At 42.2% G+C, this 14,364-nt stretch overlaps 1 protein-coding gene across 1 annotated transcript in view; it reads left to right on the forward strand.

Annotated features, from left to right (window-relative positions):
• The window catches only part of got1 (glutamic-oxaloacetic transaminase 1, soluble), a 56,645-nt gene that overhangs the window by 36,492 nt on the left and 5,789 nt on the right, over positions 1-14,364 (forward strand). The window contains exons 3-8 of the mRNA XM_084322120.1: positions 6,522-6,645; positions 6,738-6,850; positions 7,731-7,835; positions 8,683-8,833; positions 11,953-12,118; positions 12,414-12,556. Of these exons, the coding sequence (XP_084178246.1) occupies positions 6,522-6,645; positions 6,738-6,850; positions 7,731-7,835; positions 8,683-8,833; positions 11,953-12,118; positions 12,414-12,556 (802 nt within the window). The remainder of the gene's footprint in view (positions 1-6,521; positions 6,646-6,737; positions 6,851-7,730; positions 7,836-8,682; positions 8,834-11,952; positions 12,119-12,413; positions 12,557-14,364) is intronic.

Genomic DNA, 14,364 nt, shown 5'->3' on the forward strand with positions numbered 1-14,364 from the left:
CAAATAGTTTGAATTGTAAACTCTTTTAAATGCATACGCCGACGTCTAGAGGTTAGGGATGGGTATCGTTAGGATTTTATCGATACTACTACTCTTATCGATACTGCTTAACGGTTCGGTACTTTATCGATACTCTTATCGGTTCTTTTTGATTATTTTTTTATGATTTTTATATTTGCAGTTGAGAGCATTGGTCATCTCCCTACAGTAAAGATTAGAAATGATTGAATTATTGTAAATTTGTGTGGAGTGGTGGGAATAGCTGCTTCAATAATAACTTATAACAACAACAGACAAGTTAGACAACTATGTATACAAAAAAAACTATATACACTGAATGATTAGTTGTTACCTAAAGTCCTTGGACTCCACTGTAGAGAAGGGGTGCAGGCCTTTGACAACAAACTTTGTCACAGCCCTGTGACACTCGTTCACCCTATCCTCTGTCATCCATACTCTAGCTGCTAGGGTGAAAGGACTTTGGGTGGTGGAGGGAGGTAGAGGGAGGATGTGTGGTGGCCCTGGGCTCACTGGGCTGGGACATGGTGGCTGACGCCTCAGCTTGACGATCTATAAAACGTTTTTAGATTGTAGTATTTGTAGCTAAACAATTATTTTGTTTATTAGCCTATTTGTAATAATTCGTTATTAGCCTAGGCAACTCTGTATCTTGGCTTACCGGCTGCAGTGGACGTGGATGCAGATGGGACACTGCGCGCAAGGCAGTCAAATACGCGCATTTCTGCACACTAATATCGTGTTTTGCCAACAAATGTTTTGATAGATTGCTCGTATTGCCACCCTTACTGGCAAATGTTTTGTTGCACTAGTGGCAACGTGCATTGTCGGCATTGACCCTTGTAAAGTATATCCATACTTTAGAACGCTTCGCTCTATCCGCCATGATCACGACTCAGTGCATGCAGAGCTGCTGTCTGTGTGCAGCGCGCTATAGCACGGGGCGTCGGGGACAGCGCTTTCATTAAGGAGTACCCGTATGTAGTACCCGTATGTCTATGTGTAGCACTAGCGAGCGACTCGCGAGGAGTGTGTGTAATAATTGACTCGCTGGCTGCGGCTCGCTTCTCGTGCAGAGACAGAGAGAGGATCGTTCGCAACTTTTAAATAATAATAATAATTATAATAATAATAATAATAATAATAATTTCTCTAGAGTATCGATAGCAGTACCGAGGACGTCGGAGCTTATAAATACTCCGGTATTTTCTAATATAGTACCGGTTCCCGTTCAAAACTGGGGTCCGGGGGGCATCCCTACTAGAGGTAGAGTCTGACTCTGACTGAGCGAGTGCTGCTGCAGCTCTCGGCTTCTGCGCGCAGATTCTGCTGTTCCACTGCTTGTTGTTGTGATGAGTCTGATGACGTAGCAGGGGGTGACAGGCGCTTTGCCAGATCGGGTGATTTTACACATAATTTTAAAGCCTGTTTACAGTGTGTTTTAACTGAGTTTTGGGCTGAAATGCATATGAAATCTGGCACATCTTTGAACGCCGTTATAATAGTGCTGAGAATGAACGCACTTTTGAACTCCGTTACACAGGGCTGAGAATGAACGCGTTCTCAATTACGTTAATTTAGCGGATATACAGTACGTTCAGTTCAAGTTTGCCCAAAATACGAACGCGTTCATGAACGATCGTTCATTGAATGCGTTCAGGTACATCACTGCACACAGCCCATGTCTAGATTTACCTCTAACCCAGTTGTCATTCACTCGATAAAAGTATGGAACCAATTTAGAAGAACCTTCTCCCTTTAGGAACTATCATTTGCTGCACCAATCACAAGAAACCGCATGTTTATCCCCTCAATGATGGATAAGGCCTTCGACAGTTGGGTTGGAAGTGGAGTGATTGCACTGTCTGACCTCTATATAGACGACAACTTTGCCTCCTTTGAACAGCTGGTACAGAAATACAAAATCCCTAGGTCACACTTCTATAGATATTTGCAACTCCGGAGCTTTGTAACTTCAAACTCGGACTGCTACCCATTGTGTCCTCCTACCTCTCTCTTAGACTCAATCCTGAACTGTAAATTGATCCAGAAACAAGCTATAAGCAGAATCTACGAATTACTTAATGGAAGTAACTTGACACCTCTGGATCTCCTTTGGGGCAGATGGGAGATCGACTTAGATGAGCCAATCACAGAGGACACATTATAATACAGGGGATTTTCTTGTCCTCCATATGCCTTAAACATGCAGTTTAAAATTGTACACCGACTGCATTGGTCTAAAGAAAGGGTCTCTAAAATATATCCTGACATAGACCCTCTATGTGACCGCTGCAGACAGGCTCCGGCCACTCGGCTCCACATGTTCTGGACGTGCCCAAAGTTGCACACCTATTGGCAGGCCATATTTGACACCTTCTCTAAGATATTTGGAAAGGTAGTAGATAGGGCTGCAACTAATGACTAATTTGGTAGTCGACTAATCGAAAACCAATTATGTAAAAAAAATATATATATATATTATTATTTTTTTTTGTTTTTGTTTTTTATAAACTACCTATCTTTGTGAAAGTGGCTTCTCAGCTCTGGTCCAGCTGAAGATAGAGCAGAGGAACAGATTGGACATTGAGCATGACCTCAGAGTTGCTTGTCTACCATCACCCCAGACTTTGAGACTCTTGTCAGGACCAAACAACAACATCATAACATGATGATCCCATAGCAAATTAAAATAATGACTCATGAAACATTTTAATTTGGATCTTAAGCCACTTTAAATGAAAATTTATTTGAAGAACAATACAGCAATCACTCATAACAAGATAAATAAATTAAATAATACAAATTAAAGTGGAAGTGTACTTTAAATAACTAAAAAAATAATAATAAAAAAGAAAAATAACTAGCAGCATCTGCCCCCAGCACCGCGGCTGATGGGGCTGTAACTTGGTCCAGGACCAGGAGGGTGACGTGGAACAGCTGTAAGGGGAGAGAGGGATGAGTCAGATCAGACGGACTTCTAGGTCTTTTGTTTGCTGTGTGTGAGAGGAGTCCGTGTGTGTATGTGTGTATGTGTGTGTGTCTTACTCTGATCGCTGTGTGAGTGAGAGGAGTGTGTGTACTGTGTAATTTGTGTGTGTGTCTTACTCTGATCGCTGTGTGAGTGAGAGGTGTGTACTGTGTAATTTGTGTATGTGTGTGTGTCTTACTCTGATCGCTGTGTGTGAGTGAGAGGAGTGTGAATCTGTGTGTGTCTTACTCTGATTGCTGTGTGTGAGAGAAAGGAGTGTGAATGTGTGTGTGTCTTACTCTGATCGCTGTGTGTGAGTGAGAGGAGTGTGTATGTGCGTGTGTCTTACTCTGATCGCTGTGTGTGAGTGAGAGGAGTGTGTATGTGTGTGTCTTACTCTGATCGCTGTGTGTGAGTGAGAGGAGTGCGTGTGTAATGTATTGCGTGTCTAGTCTGATCATCATCTCCTGCAGGGGAACAATGTTTTCAATGTCCAAAATTTGCTATGGGATCATCATGTTATTATGTTGTCTGGAACCCTGAGAAGCCACTCTCACAAAGATAGGTAGTGCAACATTTTTTATTTTTTTTTATGACTAATCGACGCAACAATTTCTCGTCAACGATTTTTTATGTCGACTAATCGTTGCAGCCCTAGTAGTAGAGCCATCACCATATATTGCAATATTCGGAGTGGCCCCAACTAGTGTTGTCACGATACTGGAATTTCGACTTCGATACGATACCTTGAAAAGTATCGATACTTTCGATACTTTCAATACCAAAAAAAAAAAAATTATAATTTTTTTTTAATTTTTTTAATTTTTTTTTAACAAATTTTGCTTTTGTTGCTGGTTGATTCTCCTCAGCTTCTCTCTGGTACTATACGAGAAGATAAATACACTTTTAAAACCCTTTGTTTATCTTTAGATCAGAGAGAGAGAGAGAGAAAGAGAGAGTGGCTGCTGGAGATTTTAGGTCTACTGAGCGCACCTTCCTAGTTATGACGAGAGAGAGAGAGAGCGAGAGAGAGAGAGAGAGCGAGAGAGAGATTTCTCCGGAGCTATGCTCGGAGCATTTATTAACGTTACGCGTGTACTGGTGTAGGATGGGCTCCGGCTCCGCTCGACCGAACGTTGGCAACGGGGTAGTTGTGTCGAGTTCATGCGTGTACTGGTGTAGTGGGCTCGGCTTGACGTTACTCCGTTTCCATGAAGTAATAGGTGGCCAGCTAGCTAGCATTAAGCTAACGGAGGAACGACAGCTAACGTTAGCTAATAATAGCGTTGTTTACAAACTGAAGACAGGGCTGCCTGCCGGGCTGTGAGGGGGAGGAGGAAGAGAGAGAGAGAGAGAGAGAGAGAGAGAGAGAGATTTCTCCGGAGCTATGCTCGGAGCATTTATTAACGTTACATAGCATAGCATAGCTCCGGAGAAATCTCTCTCTCTCTCTCTCTCTCTCTCTCTCTCTCTTCCTCCTCCCCCTCACAGCCGGGCAGGCAGCCCTGTCTTCAGTTTGTAAACAACGCTATTATTAGCTAACGTTAGCTGTCGTTCCTCCGTTAGCTTAATGCTAGCTAGCTGGCCACCTATTACTTCATGGAAACGGAGTAACGTCAAGCCGAGCCCACTACACCAGTACACGCATGAACTCGACACAACTACCCCGTTTCCAACGAGGAGGCTGCAGCAGCTTGTGTCTGTTGCTCTGAGCGAGGAGGCGGAAGGGCAAGGCTCTGGCAGCGCGTCTGTCTGTCAACAACTTGCGGGAGCAAGCCAGCTGGTACCGATACTGCAGAAAGTATCGGTACTTCGGGAAATGAGTATTGAAGCAGTTTTAAATATTCAGTATCGATATGTATCGATACTTCGATATTTTTGACAACACTAGCCCCAACGGACATCCACTTTAGATGGTGGGAATCTAGAATGCTGGCCTTCTGCTCACTATTGGCCAGAAGGCTAATACTGTTCAAATGGAAAGACCCAGGTCCACCGGTGTGTGGCCACTGGATGAGAGAGGTCATGCATCATATCAAACTGGAGAAGATCAGGTATACTGTCGGAGGTTGTACCGAAAAATTCTACAATATTTGGGATCCTTTCCTAACTTTCTTTGAGGGTATGGAAGCGGATAATGTGACCGAGGCGATCTGACTGGCCTTCCTAGTCTCTCAGCTTATTATTCTATTATTTTATGTTCTTACTTTTCTTTTTCTCTATATACAGAATGCAAGAGATGCATATATCACTGCTGTCTGGTGATTTAAAAGCAAAAAAATAAAATAAAACGATGATTAATGAATGCTTTAACACAGACCACGCTGTACAGCGATATTGAGATCAATATTTCATTTTTTCGCCATGGCATTCATAATTCATATATACACCTCCGGCGCTGCAGCTGGACCCTACGGCTAAAAAAAACGACAGCTCAATACCGCCGCCTGGTGGATGGTCGGGCGAGTTACACTGGTAAACAGGATATGGGGGCTGTGCGTCTATTAAATTCATCCGACCGTCAGATATTGTTGCATGACTCCCAACAGACATAATGTACATATCGATCGCTTTATAAATTTAATAATCAATATGATTTCGGCGTTTATTGCGACATACAAACTGGAAATGGACCTAGGCGATCGACGTCCTATACCTGGGATCTTTCACCGCCAGTCTCATTGACGCACAGTAAGAGGACACTGACACTATTGTTTATTCTTTTCACTGCAAACCGATCTGATCAATATATCACCCATACTACATAAAGCATTTACTGACGATCACGGAATTATAAACGACCCCCCCCCTTTCATCCGCGCATGATGACGTATAACGTATAGGATCATATACAGTTGAATTTTTTAATATAGCGTGTATCGGGAATAAAAGGCAGTTGATAATCTATATATGCGTTTATGCCTATAACTCACGTTCTATGAATTACTGCAGAAAACGATAAAAACATACTTATATTCTAGAAGGTATTTTTGGAAGAATCTATGGATGAAAAAGTATAACGTTCCTACATCCTGAACGATGTTGAATGGGCCATAGTAATGTCAATTTAGCAATACAATTAAAAAAAGTTATAGCCCTGCAAAGAAGGTGAACATCTCCATAGGCTTAGAGTGGTGGCAGTGAGGCTACATTGATGGATATAACCGTGGCAGGGAATGTGTTAAGGTATCTTAGAATGATTCTGTCTGGTATAGGGGTGGGAGGGAGGGAGGGCCTTATTCTCTTTTTCTTTTCTTTTGGCCCATGTGGGACTGCCTGTGAAAAATTGAATCTTCAAATAAAAAAATCTTGTTCAAAAAAAGATGAATGAAAACTAATAATAATAATTTATATTCTCCTTTGGTTCATTACAATTTACTCAAGCATAGTAACAGACACAATATGACTGACACTGGGAATACATTTCCTGAGGTCCATAGATGTCCCTAGATACCAGGAACATGCAAACAGGTTTTGTAGAAGTGGAGAAATCCTCTATTTACTTACTCTTTCATCTCTCTCACTCACTCAGGTGGGGGCTGTCCAGTGTCTAGGAGGTACTGGTGCTTTGAAGATGGGGGCAGAGTTTCTCAGACGCTTCTACAATGGAGACAACAACACCAGGACACCTGTTTACGTCTCTTCGCCCACTTGGGGTACACACACACACGCACACAGAGAAATGCGTACGTGTGTGCAGCTTTGGAGTCAATCACTCACTGTTGACATTACTGTTCTCTGCTTCCAGAGAACCACAATGCCGTGTTTTCTAACGCGGGTTTCGAGGACGTCCGTCCGTACAAGTACTGGGACGCGGAGAAGAGAGGTCTGGATCTGTCTGGCTTCCTGGGTGACCTGGAGGTCAGTGATGCAACATGGAACAAACGTGAAATTAACTGTTTTATGTCAACCAGCCACGGTGGCTTAATACCAGCCAAATCCGATGTTGTTTTTAGAATAGAAAAGTTAAAATGTGAATACAGACTGATGTTGTGGAATATTTAAAATGAGCCATGACGGTGAACTGTAGAAATTAGATAGTCAGTTGTATATAAAACATAGAACATAGTTTAATATCTGTGCTTCCACAGAGATCAGTTTATAGAGAGACACACATGTGTACACACAAGCGTCTGACCAGAAAGTGACCAAGAGCTCTGGTCAGAACGTACATTAATACATAATTGAAATGATGTACATTAGACATCCAGATATGACAAGAAGGGTAAACAAAATATGCCCTAGTTAGGGAGTCATAACAAAGATTAGCTATGGCCTTGCTATGGCTCACACTAGGACTGGAGAAATAGCCATGGTCATATCTCCTCCTAACCTTGATCGTTTGTTAAAGAGACAGTGTCACTCTGTAGCCTAGTGTCTGCTGTAGTCAGACTAGTTTACTAGTTGGTCATATTAAACTAGTCAAGGCTATCAGAGATAGAATATGTATTTCAATCTATGATCTATCTATAATGACATGATAATATTTCCCTCACACTGACAATCTAGAAAATGTAATAAAAAGTATTGCAAATCGGTGACTTTCACTGAGAGTTCACCTCTCGCTCTCTTTCTTTGTTTCTTTGTTTCTCTATCTCTCTCAATCATCCTCTCACTCAATCAACCAACCTCTCATACACACACAAACACAATCATTCACCCCTCTCTCTCTCTCTCTCTGTCTCTGTCTCTGTCTCTCTCTCTGTCTCTGTCTCTGTCTCTGTCTCTCTCTCTCAACCAGAGTTGCCCAGAGCGCTCCATCTTCGTCCTGCACGCTTGCGCCCACAACCCCACCGGTACCGACCCGACGCCGGAGCAGTGGAAGCGGATTGCTGAGGTCATGATGGTACGTCACAACTCCATCAGGCTCTTGTTGTGAACCGTTCCTTAGTCCATTGGGTCCAAGTGTCCTATTTCACCATGTCGCCATGGCGTTGCTATGTAAACGGAACACACATAGCTGTCGTGTGAGGTGAAGGGGGGGGGGGGGGATCGGGGGGAAACATCATTGTGAAATCTTTACTTTGATGTCGCACTTCCCAGTGCCGTCCAATACGACGATGAATTGTCCCGTCTCAAACCGTGCCCTGGGGTTTGAGATAGGTCAATAGGAGTTTTCAACATGTGATTTTCCATACCTAAGCGAATATCCTGGTACCGTAATTTTCGGACTATAATGCGCACCTGAATATAAGCCGCAGCAGCTAAATTGAATGATGTGTACATATATAAGACGCACTGGACTATAAGACGCAGGTGTTTTAATGTTTAATTACCATATGTAAGGGTTCGTGCACAGAGGGGATTGTCGGGAAAAAGATGGCTGTTTGAGGAAGCTCCCATTTATTAACATTTCAACAAACAAGTTGCATATTTGCATAACGTAACGTAAAATAATCAAGTGTTACCATTTAGTGCAATAGTAGCTACAGAACATGTACTGTGCTGTGTAGCTGTAAAAATCCATAGATTAGCCGCACCGTTATATAAGCCGCAGGGTCGAAAAATGGGGAAAAAGGCGTGGCATATAGTCAGAAAATTACGGTATATCCTGGTCACCATTATTATTATTAAAATTGTATGTACGTTTTCTGTTAATGTGACAGTTGTAGAGATTTTTTAATCAGTTGATGAGCGAAATATCTAATCTCTCTCTCTCTCTCTCTCTCTCTCTCTCTCTCCCCCCCCCCCAGAGGAGGAAGTTGTTTGTGTTCTTTGACTCCGCCTACCAGGGCTTTGCCTCTGGTAACCTGGACAAGGATGCCTGGGCCGTCCGCTACTTTGTCTCCATTGGTTTCGAGATGTTCTGCGCACAATCCTTCTCCAAGAACTTTGGCCTCTACAGTATGTGATGACAGACAGTAAAACAGACAGCAAAACAGACAGTCACTCACTCTTTAGTCACAAAATCAGACTTTGATTGAAATGGTTGCAGGGATTTTCCCGATTTTTTTAGTCTTAAGTGTTAAAATCACCAGCAGCAGCTCAGCAAGTTAGACACTTACTAAAATCACCAGCATCAGACTCAGGAAGTTAGACACTTACTAAAATCACCAGCAGCAGACTCAGGAAGTTAGACGCTTACTAAAATCACCAGCATCAGACTCAGGAAGTTAGGCACTTAATAAAATCACCACCAGCAGCAGCTCAGCAAGTTAGACGCTTACTAAAATCACCAGCATCAGACTCAGGAAGTTAGACGCTTACTAAAATCACCAGCATCAGACTCAGGAAGTTAGACACTTACTAAAATCACGAGCATCAGACTCAGGAAGTTAGACACTTACTAAAATCACCAGCATCAAGCTCAGGAAGTTAGACACTTACTAAAATCACCAGCATCAGACTCAGGAAGTTAGACACTTACTAAAATCACCAGCATCAGACTCAGGAAGTTAGACACTTACTAAAATCACCAGCATCAGACTTAGGAAGTTCCAGTTACTAACGGTTGCTATGGACGCTGGTCGCCATCTTTGAAGGATCACACCATGCGTTGCGTGCCAATCACGAGTATAGTCGGGTTTTAATCGTTATTTCTTTTATTAGCGATTTCATCCATCCAGCCTGACGTTATCATTGGGAATGGGTCTGAGCTCGCAAAGGGCAAATACCGCCGCCTATCGTCTCCCGGATGGTATTGCACATCATTGGATTGGATTGGCTGGGACTGTGCATCAGAAAAAAAACTCATGTCCGGGGTTTCCCTTCTTGGGCAAGCAGTATCGTGTTACCACATTCACTGGGGAGGCTGGGAGCAGCGTCGATTATGTGTTTTGGACTATAACGTTGGATCAATAAACGCGATATTTGGAATGGCGACCAGGAATTGGATTAACCTTATTGCAGAACATCTGATGTGAGGTAAGGACTCTATTTTACCAGTCTTGGGTTAATCAAATGTTCCTTTCTCCGCCATCGCAGTGTGTGTGTGTGCGTGCCGTTAGCGCTGACCAAGGTACGGATAATCGATTTTTCAGCCCGCTTCTCTATCGTGCATAATGACATATACCATCGATAATCTAGCGTTTATTTGAAAACGATTCATAAATCAGCCGAAAAATGACAACGTGTTTTGTGTATTCCACTAAAGGGCTATTATCGCGGATTTCTCTGGAATTACTTGAAATCTCAAACTATACTCGTATTCAAAACGGTATAAAACGGAAATGTACCCATGAAAAAACTATCCGTTTCATACATGTTGACTGCAAGCAAGTCATTGATAAGCGACGGGTGTATTAGACCCATAGCCATAATTTAAGATATAGTTTAAGCGTTCGCAAATATCCCCGTCCTCCCATTGACTTCAGTGCTGGCACGCTAGACCTAATTTGGTCATATGGGCGTGGCTCTGAATGAGTTAAGAAACATTTGATTTAGTTAATGGGGAAAGATTGAAAGATCAGTGGAAACATCATTGTGAAATATTTACTTTGGTGTAGCACTACCCACTGCCGTCCAATACGACGATGAATTGACCCGTCTCATACCCTGCCCCTTTTTCTTGATCATCCAATCACAACTGTTGCTTCTGGGAAAGCATCAGTTGTGATTGGAGGATAGAGAAAAGAGGGTGGGTTTGAGATGGGTCAATTGATCATTGTCAATGGGAGTTTTAAACATGTGATTTTCCATACCTAAGCAAATATCCTGATATCAATATTGGAAAAAATATTACAATTTAAAAAGATTATAAATTTATACCAAAAATGAAATTTCCATTTTTGATACCTGACAAAGGTCAACGTTTGACCAAAACATTGTGAGTATTAAAATTGTATTCACGTTTTTTTGTTAACACTTTAACTGCCGGGAACGTGTTTAGGTGTCTTTCCTAGCCATGCTCAAGTTGCAGAGGACGCCGTAAATCGTCTTTGATATCAATATTTCAAAAATCTGTCATCGGAATCATATTTCCCCTCTGCAGCCTTGAGACACACTGCTGATCTCCTCTCAACCCTCTAGCGGTTCAAGAGCGCCATCTGGTGGCCGATCGGCAGATCGAAACCGGATGTCAACCTTTGAACCGGCAGGACTCACTTCATATGTGGTCCGGGCACTCGCTAATGTTAGAGAGACTCCGTCTTCACACAGTGAACATCGATCGGTGGAAATAACTCGATAAAACAACATGATTTGGACGTATATACTATTATACAACCTGGAAATAGATCTGGCATTTCAACATCCCATAATTGAAAACTGTCTACTCCACGCTGATCGCCCAACGGCCCGAGGAGACTGGGGTGAGTTTTAGCGTGTAGTATTACCGTGTTCGATATAAACTGCTATGATGAACATATGACCCACATTAGATGAATGGTATAACGTTGCCCACGGAATTATAAACGCCCCCTCGCCCATCCGGTCAACATCAGATGACGTGTAGTAACTTCCAGAACCACATCCAGTTGAAATTTATTATCTGGCACAGATCGCTATCAAACTGTATTTCATCATCAATATAATGCATTTGGGGCTATAAATCACGTTCTGGAGAAAGCTGCAGAAAGAGATGAAAACATACTTATACTTTAGACCATATTTTAGTATGAATATGTGAATGAAAAAGTTTAACGTTGCTACACCATGAACAATACATATAGGACATTGAATGGGCCCTAATAATGGCAATCTAGCAATAGAATTTAAAAAGTTATAGCCCTGCAAAGAAGGGGAACTTCTCCATGTTAAATAGAGCTGGCAAGGGATGGTATATCATGAATTTAACCTTGGGCAGTTAAAGTGTTAATGTGACATTTGTAGAGATTTTAAAATCAAGTTGATGAGCATAATATGTAAAACGTAATACAAATCTGTAATTTACCGTAAAAATTTGGAAAGTAGCCACGCTCGTAAATTCCCTCAGATTATTATTTATTAATTTAAAAAAGAAAAGTATGAATAAATGGCCCCAGTCCTATTCTGTCATTTAAATGTAATCACATCTCTACCACCAGATGAGCGCGTTGGCAACCTGACCATCGTGGCCTGGGACGGTGACAACCTGAACAGGGTCCTGTCCCAGATGGAGAAGATCGTCAGGACCACCTGGTCCAACCCTCCGTCTCAGGGAGCCCGCGTGGTGGCCGTCACCCTCACCACCCCGGCTCTGTTCGCCGAATGGTTGGAGAGCAAACGCAAAAAATACACATGAAACACACTTAACACCCGGGAGGAGTTCATCCTGGTCACTCTTCATGTTTTAGAGGAGAATTGATCTGAAAGTGATTTTCTATTTATAATTATAGTTGAAAAAAGTAGATATTACTGTCTATTACATTTTAGGAAAGTGTCAAGAGTAGTAATTGTGATAGATTTACCCTCTCCATACTGACCTTTCTGCTTTGTTCTCTCTCTCTCTCTCTCTCTCTCTCTCTCTCTCTCTCTCTCTCTCTCTCTCTCTCCCCCCCCCCACTAGGAAGGAGAATGTGAAGACCATGGCTGACAGAGTGTTGTTGATGAGGGCTCAGCTCCAGGCTAAGCTTCAGGCCCTCAGAACCCCGGGGACCTGGGACCACATCACCCAGCAGATCGGCATGTTCAGCTTCACCGGCCTCAACCGTCAGTTTATATACACACACACACACACACACATACATACACACACACACACACGCATCGTACAAACACTATACACACGCATACATACATACACACACACACACACATACACATCGTACAAACACTATAAAAAGTGTCACATTAACAAAAAAACGACACACACACTGTACAAACACTATACACACACACACGCACCATACAAACACCACACACACACACACACACACACACACACACACACACACACACACACACACACACACACACGTGAGTACACAGTCACAGATGCAGGCACTCCTATAAACATTGCACACACACACACACTCTTGCATAACTATACAGTACTATTGACGACACACCATTGACGACATTCATTCCCTGGCCTCAGACTCTGACCTTGGACTGTTTTACAACGAGGTCCTTACTATAACTGATTCACACATTTCCATCCATGGGGGATATTTGGTCCTGACAAGAATGGAAGGACACACACACACACACGCACGCACGCACGCCGCTTCCATTCATTTGTGCTAAGCTGTTCAACTCAGTGCATAGATATGCCTGAAACTTGAGCCAGTCCAAGTTTTAGAAGCAGAGAGTTAAGCAGATTATAAGTTATGTAAGGAGTAATGAACGAGGGGCTGGAGTTACGCCGTGTTAATTGAGCAGTTAACCTCCACAAAGGTCATCTAGCCTGAAGCGCTCTGAGCCAGCGCTCATTGTCCCTCTCATGCAGCGGCTTTTCAGCGGAAAACAGGGTTCTGAAAACAAAATATATCTATTGCATGATTACATATTGGCTCTGGAAAGTTGCTAATTTATGGTAAGAGGTTCCATAACCATTTCCATAGTAACGCATGTGGTCAGACTAAATACCTGGAACATAATAACTCTGCTGGGTCCGGGTTTGAACCATCAACCTGCCTCTTTAACCTTTTAGATCACTGCTATGAGAACAAATATCCAAATAATAATTAGAAAGAAACTATTAATATAATAAAATAATTACAATAATCTTTCACACATATTTTGGTAACTAGGTATCATGCTCTATGAAATACCCCACCCCCAACCAGTGTTCTTAAATTAAAGGAACAGTTCACCACAGTCAGGACCAGTGTTGTAGTCGAGTCACAAAATCTTGAGGTCGAGTCTCGAGTCCCCAGTGTCCCAGTCCAAGTCCAAGTCATCAAGGTTGAGTCCACTCCACTCTGGCCGTCAAAGAGCTGACATACAAATAAAAAAAGGTCTAAACATAATAAATGACACAGCAGTCACAATGATTAGGGCCTATTACAAAAAAAGATTATAATAATAATGATCAATTAACAAGTCTGAGTCCTCGTCTGCACCTTCCAAGTCCGAATGCAGTCGATGTTCAAGTCCAAGTTGAGTCACAAGTCCTGAAAATCAGTCAGTCCGAGTCCTGGACTCAAGTACTACAATACTGGTCAGGACAGCTGAAACCTGGACAATATTCTATTATCTACCATACTACTATCAAGAATCAAGAGTTTTATTTGTCACATACATACCATACCAGGGCATGCAGTGAAATGCGGGTGGTCATGCCTGCATTGATTGTGCAAAATACAATAATAAAATAGGCATAGAAAAAATAAACATAGAAAATAAAATAGGTAAGACACAAGATATGCATGGTAAAAAAAAAAAAGACATACTGAGTTCCTGAGAAACTGGTTCCTATATACACTACTATGCAATATACAATTTACAATTTTAACTCTTAATGTACTAAGCTATACTATTAGTACCTCCTTCCTTTAAAGTGACTTTCTATTTTT

The sequence above is a fragment of the Notolepis coatsorum genome, assembly GCF_963971535.1.
Source record: "Notolepis coatsorum genome assembly, chromosome: 9".
Lineage (NCBI taxonomy): Eukaryota > Metazoa > Chordata > Actinopteri > Aulopiformes > Paralepididae > Notolepis > Notolepis coatsorum.